General features: G+C 40.3%; 1 protein-coding gene across 1 annotated transcript in view; it reads left to right on the top strand.

Annotated features, from left to right (window-relative positions):
• srbd1 (S1 RNA binding domain 1) overlaps positions 1-15,178 on the top strand; it is a 63,913-nt gene that overhangs the window by 7,307 nt on the left and 41,428 nt on the right. Inside the window, exons 10-14 of the mRNA XM_071916916.2 lie at positions 6,132-6,235; positions 7,642-7,749; positions 8,634-8,791; positions 10,073-10,163; positions 10,546-10,653. Coding sequence (XP_071773017.1) covers positions 6,132-6,235; positions 7,642-7,749; positions 8,634-8,791; positions 10,073-10,163; positions 10,546-10,653 — 569 coding nt within the window. The remainder of the gene's footprint in view (positions 1-6,131; positions 6,236-7,641; positions 7,750-8,633; positions 8,792-10,072; positions 10,164-10,545; positions 10,654-15,178) is intronic.

The raw sequence follows: 15,178 nt of genomic DNA, 5'->3' as shown, positions 1-15,178 counted from the left end.
ACACACTTGCCTGTTTGCTTTAGCACGTTTTATTAAGCCCCAGCTCTGGTGGTTTGTTAAAGGCAAAGGATGGAAGGGTGTTAGAGTCGGGTCAGTGAACAACCAAGTTCACCTGTAGATGTGAAACGGCATCCCGTGTTGCAAAGTGTTAACAACATTTTTCAGAAAATTGGGTAGTTTTAGAATAGTTAATGGTGTCATAGTTTAGAAATTATGGGATCAAACTTGATGAATTAAGACATTATTAGTCTAGATTTAGTTTAACACAATATGTGAAGCCAGACGTAAGACTAAAGAATTGGATAAAACACACATTCAGTGGTCAGTCGCACTTGTGGCTAATCATTTAAAAACAATTTCTGTTATTTTCTATTGAGTCGCGGAATGTGATAATTCTTCCCATATAAGCCTTTATACAATTATGTAACTTGAAATCATTTTATTCACAAAAAAAAAACATATATTGGCTGCAGTTTACTAGGCTACCTCAGATGGAGATTTTAGCTGGCTTTATTCATTTTATATAGTTTTATTTTCTATAAATTTGGCATTCAGTATGTCTTAAAGCATAAGCCGATTGACATATCTAGTTGAGAGGCCACGCTCTGATTTGATTCCGTCAGATTTGATTTGAGGCCTTCATACAAGGGAACGTTTTTACCTCATAGCTATTAGGACCCAGTATGCTGTTGGAGTATGCCACGGTGGATTTGTTTGAATGTACAGAGGGCTGTTTTTAATGTGATTTGCACGATCAAATGGTAGTTTAGCGCTCTAGTCAGAGGCTAGCCTGGAGAGGAGCATGGCTAAATGGAACTGTTTCATCAATTAAACACTTCTTTTGATGGGCAGGTGGGGAAAGACAAGCGTGTTTGCGCTGTCACTTACACACACAAACACACTCAGATTCTGTGGTGTGTGTGTGTTTGTGTTTTTGTTGGAGTAGAGGTCTGAGTCTTCAAAGGACTTGATCAAATCAATATTACGTATTGTGGTGCACTGGTGCAATGAATAATGCATTGATCAGTAATCAATTATTCAGTAAGTTACATGGAACATTTTGCAGTAACATGGGTACAGCTTTTTATCCATTTTTACTTTTTTTTTTAAAGAATGATGGATTCTCCCTTTCCGGGTTTTTCAGATCATATCAACAATGACCTCTTTTCTTTTTCAAGAATCGAGCCCATATAAAAAATATTTCAACATTTGTATAACATTAAAGCTATTCTAGCATTAACGCTACATTCTAATCAAATCTTTTTTATCTGTTCTGTCTGTTTGTTCTGTTCTATTCTGTCAATGATATTAGGTATTTACAGCTGACATAATGAACAAATACGCAAGTATTTGTTAAATTTTAAACAACTTTTTTTTTTTTTTTCCAAGACAAAATTATTGCAATTTGAAATGCTTTTCTTCTTTCTTCTTTTTCTTTCGGATCGAGTTTATTATTCCTGCGGAACGGTCGTCGGGGTATCTCTGCCTCCATGTCGCGTGTGTTTGTTTTTGGAGAGAGAAAGGGAGAGAAACAATAGAAAGTTCTCTGTGAGCAGCCAGTGTGTTTGTGTAAAGATCAGCCTATCACACTGGACCATGATCCCTTGTGGTGACCGATCCTCATTCATATTTAAAAAGTCAATATTGACCTGGAATCATACTGTCTAAAGAATAACATTCACTAAATGTAGCTTACATTCCTCATGTTTTTCCAATTATAACTTCATTGTTTATGAAGAATATAATACATTCAATATTGCTTTTTTTCCACGTTCCTGTGCTAATAATGCTAAGCCTAAGCTTTTATTTTATGAGCCTATATGGCAAGAGTGAATTTTCTGACATGCAGCTGACAGTTTTTGGTTGATAAACACCAGTAAAATAGATCTTACAATATATCTTACATCTTAATATGTCTCCTCTCATTTTTATTGCGAACACTCATTTTCACAGACAAGGCTATGAATAATATGTCCCCATTTTCTGATGACAAAAACATATTACACAGGCACTACTTTATACTGTAACTCTACATTTGAAATTGATCATTTAAATCACTTAGAAATCTAGGGTCTTTGAGCTAGTGAAAAGTTAGGATTATTAAAATACATTGAAATGGCTTGCAAAAACGTTAACATCTCCAATTATTTGTTTGTTTGTATGCATGTATCATAGACTGTAAATGTGTATGTTTATTTCTTTATTTATTATTTATTTATAATTGTAATTAACAGCTGACATTACGTGTAGAAAATGTTTCATGACCCTGCTAGACATTTTTTTTTCTTTATAGCTTTCACTATTGTCTTTCTGTGTGACTTTGGGTATCAGACCAGACCAACCGTAGATTGTCGCTTGCTGTGAGACTCTTAATGAAAGTGTCTCTTGTCTTTGACTTTCTGTAAAGGCTCAACGTGGGTTTCTCAACTGTTTCTTTTTTTGTTTGTTTTGGTAGGTAACCCCTGTATTGAGGTTTGAAATACACAATTCACCCCAACATTCAAACATGGACATTTTGCTGGATAAAGTGCAGAAACATTCCTCAGTCATTAATCAGGGAGAAAAAAATGAAGCAGCTCTTGTGTGGGTTTTCAATGACAAGCCAAACCACTGACGAGGCATTTTAAAATGTTGAAAACAATTCAAAATGTCAAAAATAATATATCTGTCAATGGAGAGTTTTTCTAAATTCCTGAGAAGTGGAGGTGTGAAATTGATTCGCTGTGAAGAATACATAAAGAATACATTCTTGAATGCCCTTGAATTTTGCAGTTGAAAAGGTTTTTAAATGCACACGTCTATGAGGAAATTCAAACAATTATCCACAAATAATACAGTATATTTTCACATCTGTATTTTATTGCTTGTTTGTTGAGCCAATCAGTTGGTCTGAAATGTAGATAAATGAATCATAGTTACTTTTACAACGACTTTTGCACTAGTACATTTACAGCTCCTTGAAATGTCCCGTTTCTGTTGGCCAGGTCAAACAAAGTATAGCAAGCGTCTGCGTGCGTGTGCGTGTGTGTGTGTAGCTGTGTGTCTATGAATCTGTGTCTTTGCTTGTGTCTCTTTTGTGTCTGTGTGTTTATGCTTGATACGTCGTGTGGATAGATGTGTTGATGACAGTATTCCTCTAAAGAAAGGGCGAGAGAGAGAAAGAGACAGATAGAGAGAGGAAGGTCTCTGGCTGGCTGCCCTCCCTTGGGGGCTGGTAGAGGGATGCAGGGATCGAGGAAAGACAGTCTGTCTGGTCTTGTCAGGGTTTGGCCAGTACTCGGCTACCTGTCACTCCTGGCCCATCTAACCCACACATACACACACACACACACACCTCCCACTCCGTCTCACATCTCCCTTCCTTTCAGATCACCCTCTGTCTCCCACCACTGACCCAACCCAGCCAGAAACTGAGAGACGTACAGACAGACTCTAGGTTATTTACTGTCAGTAAGGACAGTGGCCAGACAGAGGAAAACAGAGCAAGGGACACAGACTGAACGACTGTTGATTAGGGCCACAATAAGCTGGCTTTTTCACCATACACAGGCTGTTTTTTCAGGCGGTTTTGCATTTTGGTGCAACTCTGCATCAGAGTTTGGGTTTAGTGACCAGGCAAAAACGGTTGAACGAAAATTTGGTTAGGGTTTGGTTGTGGTTAAATTACAGGGCAGTTAAGAAGCAAGTTTTGTGAAAAAATATAATTGATTGGCATCTTTGTAGAAGTGTCCATCTGCATTGCCTCAGAATGTTTGTGGATCATGAAGGCAACAGAAATGGATACGAGGGATGGGGATTGTCAAAAACCTTGCCCATATAACCTGTATAATATGGTGTTTAAGGACTAAAAATATTATGGGTAAACTATGGTTTGGAATAATTACTTGCAAAACTGCTAGAACAACATGTTGCCCACCGTCTCATGGCCTTGAGACTCCTTGTGCATAGACATTTTTTTTTTCTTTATAGCTTTCACTATTGTCTTTCTGTGTGACCAGAACAGAAGATCAGACCGGACCAACCGTAGATTGTCGCTTGCGGTGCGACTCTTAATTAAAGTGTCTCTTGTCTTTGACTTTCTGTAAAGGCTCAACGTGGGTTTCTCAACCGTTTCTTCTTTTTTTTTTTCTAGGTAACCCCTGTATTGAGGTTTGAAATACACAATTCACCCCAACATTCAAACGTGGACATTTTGCTGGATAAAGTGCAGAAACATTCCTCAGTCATTCATCAGGGAGACACAAATGAAGCAGCTCTTGTGTGGGTTTTCAATGACAACTTCCAAGTAAGGCTGCAAGGTTTCCATAGTGGAGTCACCGTACAGGCCAAACGCCTCTGCCAGCAGCTATTAATTTCAGAATAACCTGATATTTTTGCAATCATTTTAGATTGCTAAGTATTTTTTCCAAGGGATCCTTTTTCCATATTATGGCTTTAGATCCAGAACCCTAGGCTGTTAAAGCCTGTCTTATATTCTGTTATATTCACTAGGTTCTTTCTGGAAAACAAATGATGATGGAAAGAAATAAGGAATAACATTTACCAGTGTTCATGTTTATTCAGCACAAAACCAATTAGTTATAGGGCCACTCTGTGACTTAAAAATAACTTGTAGTTATTGATTTGTTACTGTTTTGTTTTGTCAGTGGGAGTTTGACCCCTGAGAGCACAGATTTACCAAGGCTGTTTTGCCTTTATTTCTTTAACTTCACTCATGGGCTTTCCCAGATGTTCAGAGAGGCCAGAAAGAGGAAATTTGCTTCGTCCTCTGACAGCATGTTAAACTTCAGTACTTTGATGAAGATCGTATGAGAAATCTCATCGCAGTCAATGCGGCAGCCTGGGGCAGAAACATGCCAAAAGAAGAGAAATCTAATTTTCATCATAATTCAGGCAAGCTCGGTGCATTAATTCTTGCCCCTGCCCTGCCATTAGCTGTGTTTAATGTGTTTTTTTTTTTTTTTAGTGTGTGTGTGTATGTGTGTGTTGCACGCGGGCCGTGCAGCACATCTGAGGGTGCTGCTGAGTGGTAGTGGTTATGGCATGACGTGTGTGGGTGGGGGTGGGGGGGTAGGCCTTGCGGTAGCAGTGGTGATGGTGGCGCAGTGGTGGCATTTGTCAGCTTGCTTCTTCCGCTTGGGCTCCAGATTGACGTCTTGTTTCTTGGCCCTGTTCTGTGGCGGGCTAAAGGTTCCCCACTGAAAAGGTCAGACACTTACTACTGTTTGCTTAACAGCATGTAACAGTTCCTCTGAGGGGGACCAGCACACATCACAACAGGCCTGGCCACAGGACATAGTCCTAGGCTAGTCCCTTCTTTATGCGTGTGTGTGGAGAGTTGAGATTTTGTGTTTGTATTTGTATGTAGAGGTTTGGGGTTGTGTGTGTGTGTGTCCGTGCGTGCGTGTGTGTGTGTGTGTGTGTGTGTGATGTTTTAATAGATATACGTGTGCAAGTTTGTGTAACCCAAGCTTACACCTGTGTCCGCTTGTCGAATAATGATTTTTATTTGATCAGTGATATTAATAAATATGTGTCACCCTTTTCTTTACAGTTATAAGGTGCTGTCAATTAGAAACAACAAAACATGCTGAACATGAAAGATTGCATTTGTTTCTGAAAGTATAACATGTCGAAGCCCTAAACCTATATCAATCTTTGCACTGTATATATGCGTCACAATCAAAATATGTATTTTTATGCTTGTCTGGCATATAAATACATATTTTGATTTTGAGAAAAATAAAATCCATTCCTGTTTCACTGTGACAATTTTCACAATGTGGACGCAAACTAATCAGACTGCAAGTAAAACTGCACAAATAAGATAAGTTAACCCAAATTGTTATCATTCCCAATGCCAATAATACATTACAGACGGGTTAACTTTAGCAGACACTGAGTAATTAATATTTAGTGGTCACAACAACAGAATAATCCACTGTATGGATCTGGAGTTTTGCATATCTCAGGTGCTTTTCAGAACATGTATGCGGTCTACATGTGTGTTAACGGAGGGCTTGTGAGTGTATGGGAGGGCAGGGGGTCTTGTGCGTGTGTATGCGCTGTCTATACAGGTTATCATTGTATTTCATTAACGAGGGGAAATATGTGTGTGTGTATGTGTACAGACCCTGGCTATTAACCGAGGGGAGAGTCTGAAGATTCTGACAGTGAAGGTGAACATTCCCGACAGGGTGAAGAGTGACTTCACTAGGTGGTGCATCAACAACAGGTCAGACACACACCAACACACAAACACCCTTGCACACACTGACAAGCAGGCGCACACACACACATGCACACAAAAAGTATCCGTATCTCCATCCATCAACCAATGCATGAAAGACTGAGACAGCATCCAGATTCATATAAAATCACAAAGGTGGAGTCGTTGACTGTGTGTATGTGTGTGTATATAAAATGTTTTCCCTACTTAAACTCAAAGTCAGATGTGTCATTGGTGTGTAATAATCAAATTCTTTCGTAAACTTAAGCCTCAAACTATTTCATTTAATTTATTAAAGTGGAAAAGCGGAGGGAGAACTGAAACATTATCCACACGATGGTCATTGAGTTTAGTCCTTGGCTAGACAATGTGGATGAGGTTGAAAGTATGTAGAGTTTAACAAGAAGATAGCTGCAGATTCTTTGGTGAATATATTCAAATGAATAGATTCATGTTATCAAAGATTCACAGTTAATTTGCACCCGATATTTTTGCAGAAATAGTGACAGTTGACTTGCTTTTCAACAAGGCAAATATGAAGGCTTCTCAGTTTTATACAGTTCATCCATTGGTCAAGGTTTGTTCATTCTATTTGAATAGCATCCTCTAAAAGACCTTACCTTGAGAGATAATTGAGTTTAGTGAAAAATAAAGCAGGAAGTCAAATGATTTGAAATCCATTTGTAATATTTCCACATTACAGTTTGAAGACACTTGTTTGTGGACAATAAAAGAAACGATTTTGTGGATAGAAACATCACATTAATTGGCACTGTTGCATCATTTAGATTTAATCCGTCATTTGCAAATCCTCAAAAATCTTGATGCTATTGAACTCATGCATATTAATTTTCTTTTGGAGGGATATAATTTAGACAATCTCTGACTAATTTCACTTCATGCTTTTATCACGCTTAAATATCCTTTTGAAATGTAAATAAAACATTTAAATATCAATAGCTTGTGCATTTTCAAAGCAGAATATTTATATATTTCAAAAAATGAATGTGCTGTTTAATGCAATGTGACTGAAAATTTTGTTCAATGTGTATGTATGTAAGCTCAAACAGTGTCACTCAATTGAAAAATATGACTCTTATTAAATTAAATGAATGTGAATGTGAAGCAGGGCATTGCTGATAAATGGCATGTGTGCTCAGTCCACTTTCCCTGCATAAATAAAGGTAAAAAAAAAATAAAAAATGCACTTTATATTTTAATATTCATATTTAAGTCATATTTAATCATAAGACTGACTTATAATTTAGTTTCACACACGAGAGTCAGGTTATGAACTACGGGAAACAGCCTTTGTGGTTATGTGTCTGTCAAACCAAGGCATGCATTTGTCAGTTGAAATTGTCCATGGAAAAAAATATACTTCTTTTCTATTCCATTCTATTCTATTGCAGGTGGAGGCCTAAGACTTTTGCCAGAGAAGAGCTTCTTAAAATCATCAGGAATGCAGTAGAGGATTCTTATAAAAGGCTCATTCTACCTCTCCTCACCAGGAGCTACAGGTATTTAAGTGAGTGTGTGTGTGTGTGTGTGTGTGTGTGTGTGTGTTTTCAGGACCAAGAACTTATTTTCCCCTGGCAACCACTTATTCATGTACACTGCATTTGATGCCTACTGTGCAGTAACATTTTTGAGGATCTGAGCAGAATTTTCACAGACCCACTCTGGGACCCTCTGTGAGCACAACGCAGCCTTTGTAGCCCTCTGTGAGAGATTTAGCGTTCCCATTTAAGTTTAATGTACACGTGTAACTCTGTCATCTAGGGGTGCAACTAACGATGATTTTCATTAGCAATTAATCTACCCATTACTTTTTTGATTAATCATTTAGTCTATAAAATGTAGAAAATAATGACAAATTCCCATCACAAGTTACCAGAGCCCAAAGTGATTCATAAAATTAGCAGCCAAGAAAACCCCAAAGTATTCATTTTGTAATGATATGAAATGGAAAAGCAAGCAAATCTTAGCAATTGTGAAGCTGTAGCCAGCAAATGTTTGGTATTTTTACTAAATTTACTAATTGCTTTAGTAATTACTAAAATGATTAATAGATTATCAAAATTATAATTGATACATTTTCTGTCGATCGACTAATTGATTAATCGACTAATCGTTTAAGCATTACTGTCATCCCTTTCCCACTTCTTTCCCTGTCTCTCACCTCTCTCTTACCCGCTGTCCTTTTCTCTGTTTCTCTCTTAATCCCTCTCCATTCTCTCTTTCTTTATTTCTTTCTTTCCCACACCATACAACCCCCTTCTACATCTCTCTCTCTCTCTCTCTCTCTCTCTCCGCCCCCCTTCTTGTATCTCTCTCTCTCTTTGTCTCTACCCGTTTTTCTCCCTCATCCTCTCCCTATCTCTCTATCTTTCCCTCTCTCTAGGACTAAGCTGACAAGTGCAGCAGAAAAGGAGTCAATAGCCATGTTTGTGCAGTCCCTCCGCCGGCGCCTGTTGGTGTGTCCAGTCAGAGGCTGTGTCATCATGGGGGTGGACCCAGGCTTCAGACACGGCTGTAAGCTGGCCATCCTCTCCCCAACTAGTAAGTGGACGCATACTGTAATGTACTCACATATGTATAGTACACTCAGTATTCACTTTAATAGAGATGTCCTTCTGTACATCACTGTTATATACATACCTGTGGCATGCCGGTTAGCTTGAATGAGTGTTGCCATTCCCCTCTGACCATTCTCATCAACCTGCTGCTGCTGACTGGTTTGTTTTTTGCTTATTGCACCATTCTTTGTAAACTCAAGACATTGTAGTGCACAAAAATCCCAGGAGGACGGCTGTCTCTGAGATGCTGGAACCAGCGTGTCTGGCAACAACCATGTCACATAGTCGCTAAATCACGCATTCTAATGATTAGTTGAACAGTGACTGAACTTATCAACCCTTTCTTTATACTTATAGTTGGCAGACCTAGTACAGAAATAAACAAGCGTCAAAGCCAGACATCTCTGCAGTGAGTTACACAGATTATTTGATTAAGTAGTAATGAAGCCAGGGATTCTGTCTGAGAGGACATCATGTGACCAGTCACCACCAGACCTGTTACCATCAAGCTGTGTGTGTGTGTGTGTGTGTGTGTGTGTGTGTGTGTGTGCATGTGTGTGTGTGTGTGTGTGTGTGTGCGTGTTTGTACATGTCACAGACAAGATGCCAGTTGGCATGGCCCTGGTGGGTTGACGGTGTGTGTGTGTTTTTATGTATCTGTGTTCTCAGCGTGTCTCTCAGTGGGTGTGGCTTCACACTGTGCAAGGGTTGGTCCCACCCTCTGGGTGACTGATTGTCTGGCCACGACTCACGCTGACACACACACACACACACACACACACACACACTTACAACAGACAGACAGACACGGACATATACCACGTCGAGCCCAGCTTGGTGGTCACAGGTCTGGTTGTGCCTAGGTCACATGACTTCCTGTCAGAGCTGTCCATTCAGATCCATGCTCTCTTCTGAGGGTGACAGGAAGTGGCACAAACTGGACTCCCTGTGGAGGGTTGGACAGTACAGATCTTCTCTTAAGATTATATATGATTTATTTTATTTAAGGCATTGCTGCCTCATTAGATGGTGTACAATGGAGAGACACGAGTTCATAGCCTGCTGAACCCATGTTATGATATCATTGTTTTCATTCATTGTAATTCTTTACCAGCAACATTGTATTTCAGTCTCTCTCTCTCTCTCTCTCTCTCTCTCTCTCTCTCTCTGTGTCTCTCTGTCTCTCTGTCTCTCTCTCTGTCTCTCCCTCTCTCTCTCTCTCCCTGTCTCTCTCTGTCTCACTCTGTCTGTATCTGTGTCTCAGGTCAGATTCTCCACACTGATGTGGTCTACCTGCTTAATGCAGGCCAGCTAAATGAAGCACAAAAACTACGACACCTTATGATCAAATACAGGTACTGCACCTCATATGTAAAGTGTACACAATACATGCAGTATTCTCATTGACTAAGTTTAGGTCTTTGTCCTGCATTCATGTAGCAGCATTAATACCCTTGTGCTAGAAAATCATCTGTTCTACTTTATCTAGCCAGATCAACAAGTATAACTGTCCATGCACCACGATGTTAGATTCCAAAATGAACCGTTCTTAATCTGCAACAGGCACTGGAAATAATACTGTGATTTGAACTAAGAGTGAACTTCGGTCACAGAATCAAAATTCACCCCCTCTTCCACCCTCGAGCATCCAGGGGAAATACTTCTTGCTCTTTCCATCATTGGTGTTTCCTTCCTAATCCTCGCCCTGCTTCTCCTCTTCCTCTCTGTCCATACTAGCTGTAACAGGGTTGTCATTGGCAACGGGACAGCGTGCCGCGAGACGGAGACCTTCTTTGCTGACCTCATCGCCAAGGGCCACTTCCACCCCCTGGACGTGTCCTACTGGTAAGACACAGAGAGTGAGAGCAAAGCTGAATTTTATTACTTTTATGTACAGGTGGCACACTCCTCACATACTGGTCACTCCTGGACAAACTTATAGTTCAATATATTCCATCCATGGTGTAATGGTAGTGCATGAGGTGTACCCTGTGCCCTCACATCCTTATGTTAGTGGTAATTTGGCTGAAAGGTGGTGGGTAGTAAGTAATCAATTGGAAATCATTGGAAGTAATCTAAGCTTTACACAAATCATATTCTACAAAGGGTTGCTGTATCAACTCCTGTGGTAACTAGGGAGCTTGTTATCAACCTTTCATGTTCTCTCCCAGTTTTATTTCATTCAGTACACATAGAGCCATAATACCATAAGGGTCTTGTTTTCTAAATTGACCTCTTGCATCAAGACCCTCTCAGTTATTTGCTATTTTAACATATGCTTTTAACATATGTCTTTAAAATATCCCTTTAATGTAATTGAATGTAACATTTTGAAGTTTAGACAATTTTTACAATCCTCGACACACTGTGGTGGACTGGTACTTTCCACACTGGTACTTTAGGCTTTTGACTTTGCTTATTAACTTGTAGCAAGTGGTATCCATTTTTTTCAGCGAAATGGTCATTAATGCCAGCACCTCATAGTTTAATATGTTCCATCCATGGCTTAATGGTCATTAATGAGGTGTATATTGTGCCTCTATCACCATCCACATATGTGTCAGTGTCAGTTTGGCTTAATATCATTTTATATGCGTTAGAAGGATGAAGCACGCTACACAGTTCTCCTGGTTCAGTGTGTCATATGTAGACTTTGCTATTCCTTCTAGGCCACTAGGGGCAGATAGACTAAATGAATGAATGAATGAATGAATACGTGAGTGAGTTACTTTCTGGATCGATGAGGTGTTTTGCATCTAAAAAAAAAAAAGATGTCTTACTGTACATACCGGAGTATACACTACTGCTTTTCATACATTCCCACTATTTAAAAAGCACATTCCAAGCAGATTTCAAGAGTTTCACATATTCAAGACAATCTTCGAATACATTTTCACTCATTCTTAAGTGTCATTGGAAAGATTTGTAAAGATTCAATAGTGAAGTTGAAGGTACTAGAGGAGAATGGAAGAGAGGTATGAAAGGAGGAGGAAGTGAGGAGGGTGAGATGGGGGCGGGGGAGAGAGACAGATGAGATGAGGACTGGTGATGCTAAATAAGAAGTCAGGGTCTGAGTAGAGAAGTGGAGAAAGTAAAGTGCGCTGAGAGGAAAGGGAGGGTGAAAAGAGGGACAAGGAATGTGGAACAGTGGAGGAGAGAGGTGAAAAATGTGCGCGAGTGTGAGAAAGAGGGACGGAGACAGAGAGAAATACTTGCAAACAGGAATGTGTCCCTCAAGCGAGTTTTGTCTATAAAAGCCATCTGGACTTTGTTTCACTTCTGTCCAATTAGAGAGACGGGGCTGCGGTCCACGGTGTCTGTAACCAGGCCCAGTCCACACTTCAGAACACGACAGAACAGAACCTCGGCCCAAACATAATAACCACTGGCTTCTCCTCGCTCTGCCTCCTCTCTCTGCTGAGTTCCATGTGTGTTTGTTGACTTGAGGTTGGGATTGGGACCATAGCCTAGAATAATTCTGAACTATTCTATACTTTGTGTGTGTGTGTGTGCAAGAGTTTTCTCAGTATCTGTGATCCACTGAAGTCTGATAGCGTCGCCTCCTTACTTTGACAGTTGAATCAAAGCGTATAGACACATACACACACATAGGCTTCAGAGGTCGCAACTTCTGTGTAATAGCCCACATTTTTCCTTTAAAGCCTGTTCCCTCTTCTCTGCGTTTCCAAGAACAGAAGTGGTCAAAGTAGGAACTCTGAGGCGTTTATTAGGTTAACGTCCACTTGATTATTTTGATGACAGACATTTTTTTTTTGTTCTGAGCCGACTTGAGCACCTCTAGAGTACCAAAATTCCACATCTTGATATAATGTCTCCCTCTTGTTCATTCTTGTGGTGGAACTATTGGCTTTAGTGCTTGTCACAACAAGTAAAAATGTTGGAACTTTTTTTGATGTGGTGATGCTGGACTGTCCTACACCAACTGATAAGATTAACTGTATTTTTGCAGCACTTTTCCTAACGCAAGTGAAATGGGTTTTCTTTTCCTTAATGGGGTTTGTAGGATAAACTAAGGCTTGTGCAAGTGCATGAACTTTCTAAGGGCAGACAGATGATATTTTGACATTAGCCACAGATATATGGCTAATGTCAGACAGATGATATTTTGACATTAGCCATAGAAATATGGCTGTTGCTATGCAGATGATATCTTTCTGGAGTCGCTCTCAAGTGACACTTTGGTTTCTTTGGACAGTGGCTGATGTAGGCTCTGAAACATAGACGTTAAAGCTGAAATCTGTGTGTTACAGTCTTTCCTCTTTCCCTCCCTTTCTCCCTCCCCCCACCCTTCCTCTTATTTGCCTTTCCTCTCTTCTTTCTTTCCCTCATTCCCTTTCTTCCTTCCTCTATCCTTCCCTCATTCCCTTTTTCCCTCTCTCCTTCCTTGCCACCTTTTTCCCTCTTCCCACTGTCTGTCCTTCTTCCCTCCTTCTGCCTTCTCAGACATTTCCTTTGTAAGATCTTGATCAAATAAATGTGCATCGGAAATGCCCTCCACACTAATAACTACTACTGTAGTGGGGGTTTCCCCCATTTTTCTTTTAAATGTAAGACCTAAAGTTGCTTGGCACAACTCTAATTTCAGCTCCATTGTAAGGCTGTAGAAATAATCATTTTTTTAATACAAATCACAATAACATATCCTTTTAATGTTCCTCTGTAAAATAGCCCTTTAATGTGATTTCTTTTATCACTTTGATATTGCAACTAATTGGTTTCAATGAGCTAAAAGACAAATATTAAATCTTTTCCTTTTTTCAGCACCTGATGAATAATAATGTGATACTGAATTGATCCCCACAGGGAAATTCTCTTTTCATTTGCCCCCATCCACAGGGATGTCAGACCACAGGGTCAAGTGTGGAGCAACAGCCTTGGAGCTGGTAGCGATTCAGTGTCTTACTCAAGGACGCTTCAACAGGCAGGATGATTTTCAACATGGGGCTTACCACTTGGCCACCCTACTGCCAGAAAAATGAGTAAAATTTCTTTAATTCCTCTATTAAGTAGTCCTTTAAAATGTTTGGGGCCCAAACATCTTAAATGTTGGCCTATCATGTGTCAGTTTTGACCAAAATGTCCCCTGATAGAGGATGGTGGGGGGCAGGGACAGATGACTGGCCACAAGAAATGACCGTTGTTGCACTGCTAACTATGACTCCCATGGGGCCTTGCTCCCCTGCTGTTTGACCCACCGCTTACCCTGAAGTGCCACCAGGGAATCCTCATTATCACGGCAATGAGGATGATGACAGCGAGGGGAAACGGCCCTTGATGCATCAGAAACAGCAAGGGGTCGAAGTGCTCGCTGTGAATGTCCCCAATATAATAGATTGACCCAATTACTGGTGCACTTTGCAACTTTGTGTTTGTACTGTGTATGTCTAAGAATGTGTTGGCTGAGCAGAGTAAAGGTTTCCTGGTGGCTCAGTGGACGAAGGCACATAAACATAACGGCAACATCCTGGGTTCGAATCCAGCCCAGGACCTTTATCGTGTGTTATCCCCCTCTCTCTACTCCAGTCTTTCCTGTCTCTCTCCACTTTCAACTGTTTAATAAAGGCAAGAAATGAAAAAAATAAAAAAGGCAGTCTCTGCTTAGGCAGCTGGCTTAATCATGCTGGTGAAAAATTACTAGTCTTAAGTGCTCACTTACAGACTTCTTCCCTCTCATACCACGACTAGACACACAAACACACTGCACAGACAAACTCACCATATTCCTGAGTTGAATATGGTCTGGTCTGTTTCAGTGTGGTTAGAAAGTGTCTCTGTCTCTCTCCATCTCTACCTTACCATCCTTGTTTCACTGGCTTCCCTCCTTTTTTCTGCTCTCTCTGTTGTTTTCAGCAACTGGAAGCAGCTGTGCTCTTGGAGAGAGGTTTTATTTTGGCTCGATGTTGGAGTGTGCAAAAAGCATATATCCACAAAAATTATATGTGTGTGTGTAAGAAAGAGAGATTGTAGTTTGGCTTCATTTTGTTATTTGACCAGACTGAAGAACAGTTTTGATTTTGAGGATTTTAACATCATTACCTTGTTAGGTGGTAACAGCCAGTAAAAATGTGACATTGTGACCAGTGCTGCAAGGTTTTTTTTAAAATTTGGAATAGAAGTACTCTGTGGGTGTGTGTGTGCGTGTGTGTGTGTGCGTGCATGTAGGTAACACAAATTCCCCCCCCTTGTTCCTCGTTCATTGCCCCTCTCCTCTCCTCTCTTCTCTTCTCCCCTCCTCTCCTCTCCTCTCCTCTTGGCCATGACAGTGCTGTAGTTCATTAAAGACCTCGGCCTCATTTGCACCGTCTGCTTCCTGTCTCCCTCTGAGCCTTCATTGTGTCACCAACCCACC

The sequence above is a fragment of the Centroberyx gerrardi genome, chromosome 15 (genome assembly GCF_048128805.1).
Source record: "Centroberyx gerrardi isolate f3 chromosome 15, fCenGer3.hap1.cur.20231027, whole genome shotgun sequence".
In the NCBI taxonomy this organism is placed as follows: Eukaryota; Metazoa; Chordata; class Actinopteri; order Beryciformes; family Berycidae; genus Centroberyx; species Centroberyx gerrardi.
This window is presented reverse-complemented; position numbering and strand designations above follow the sequence as displayed.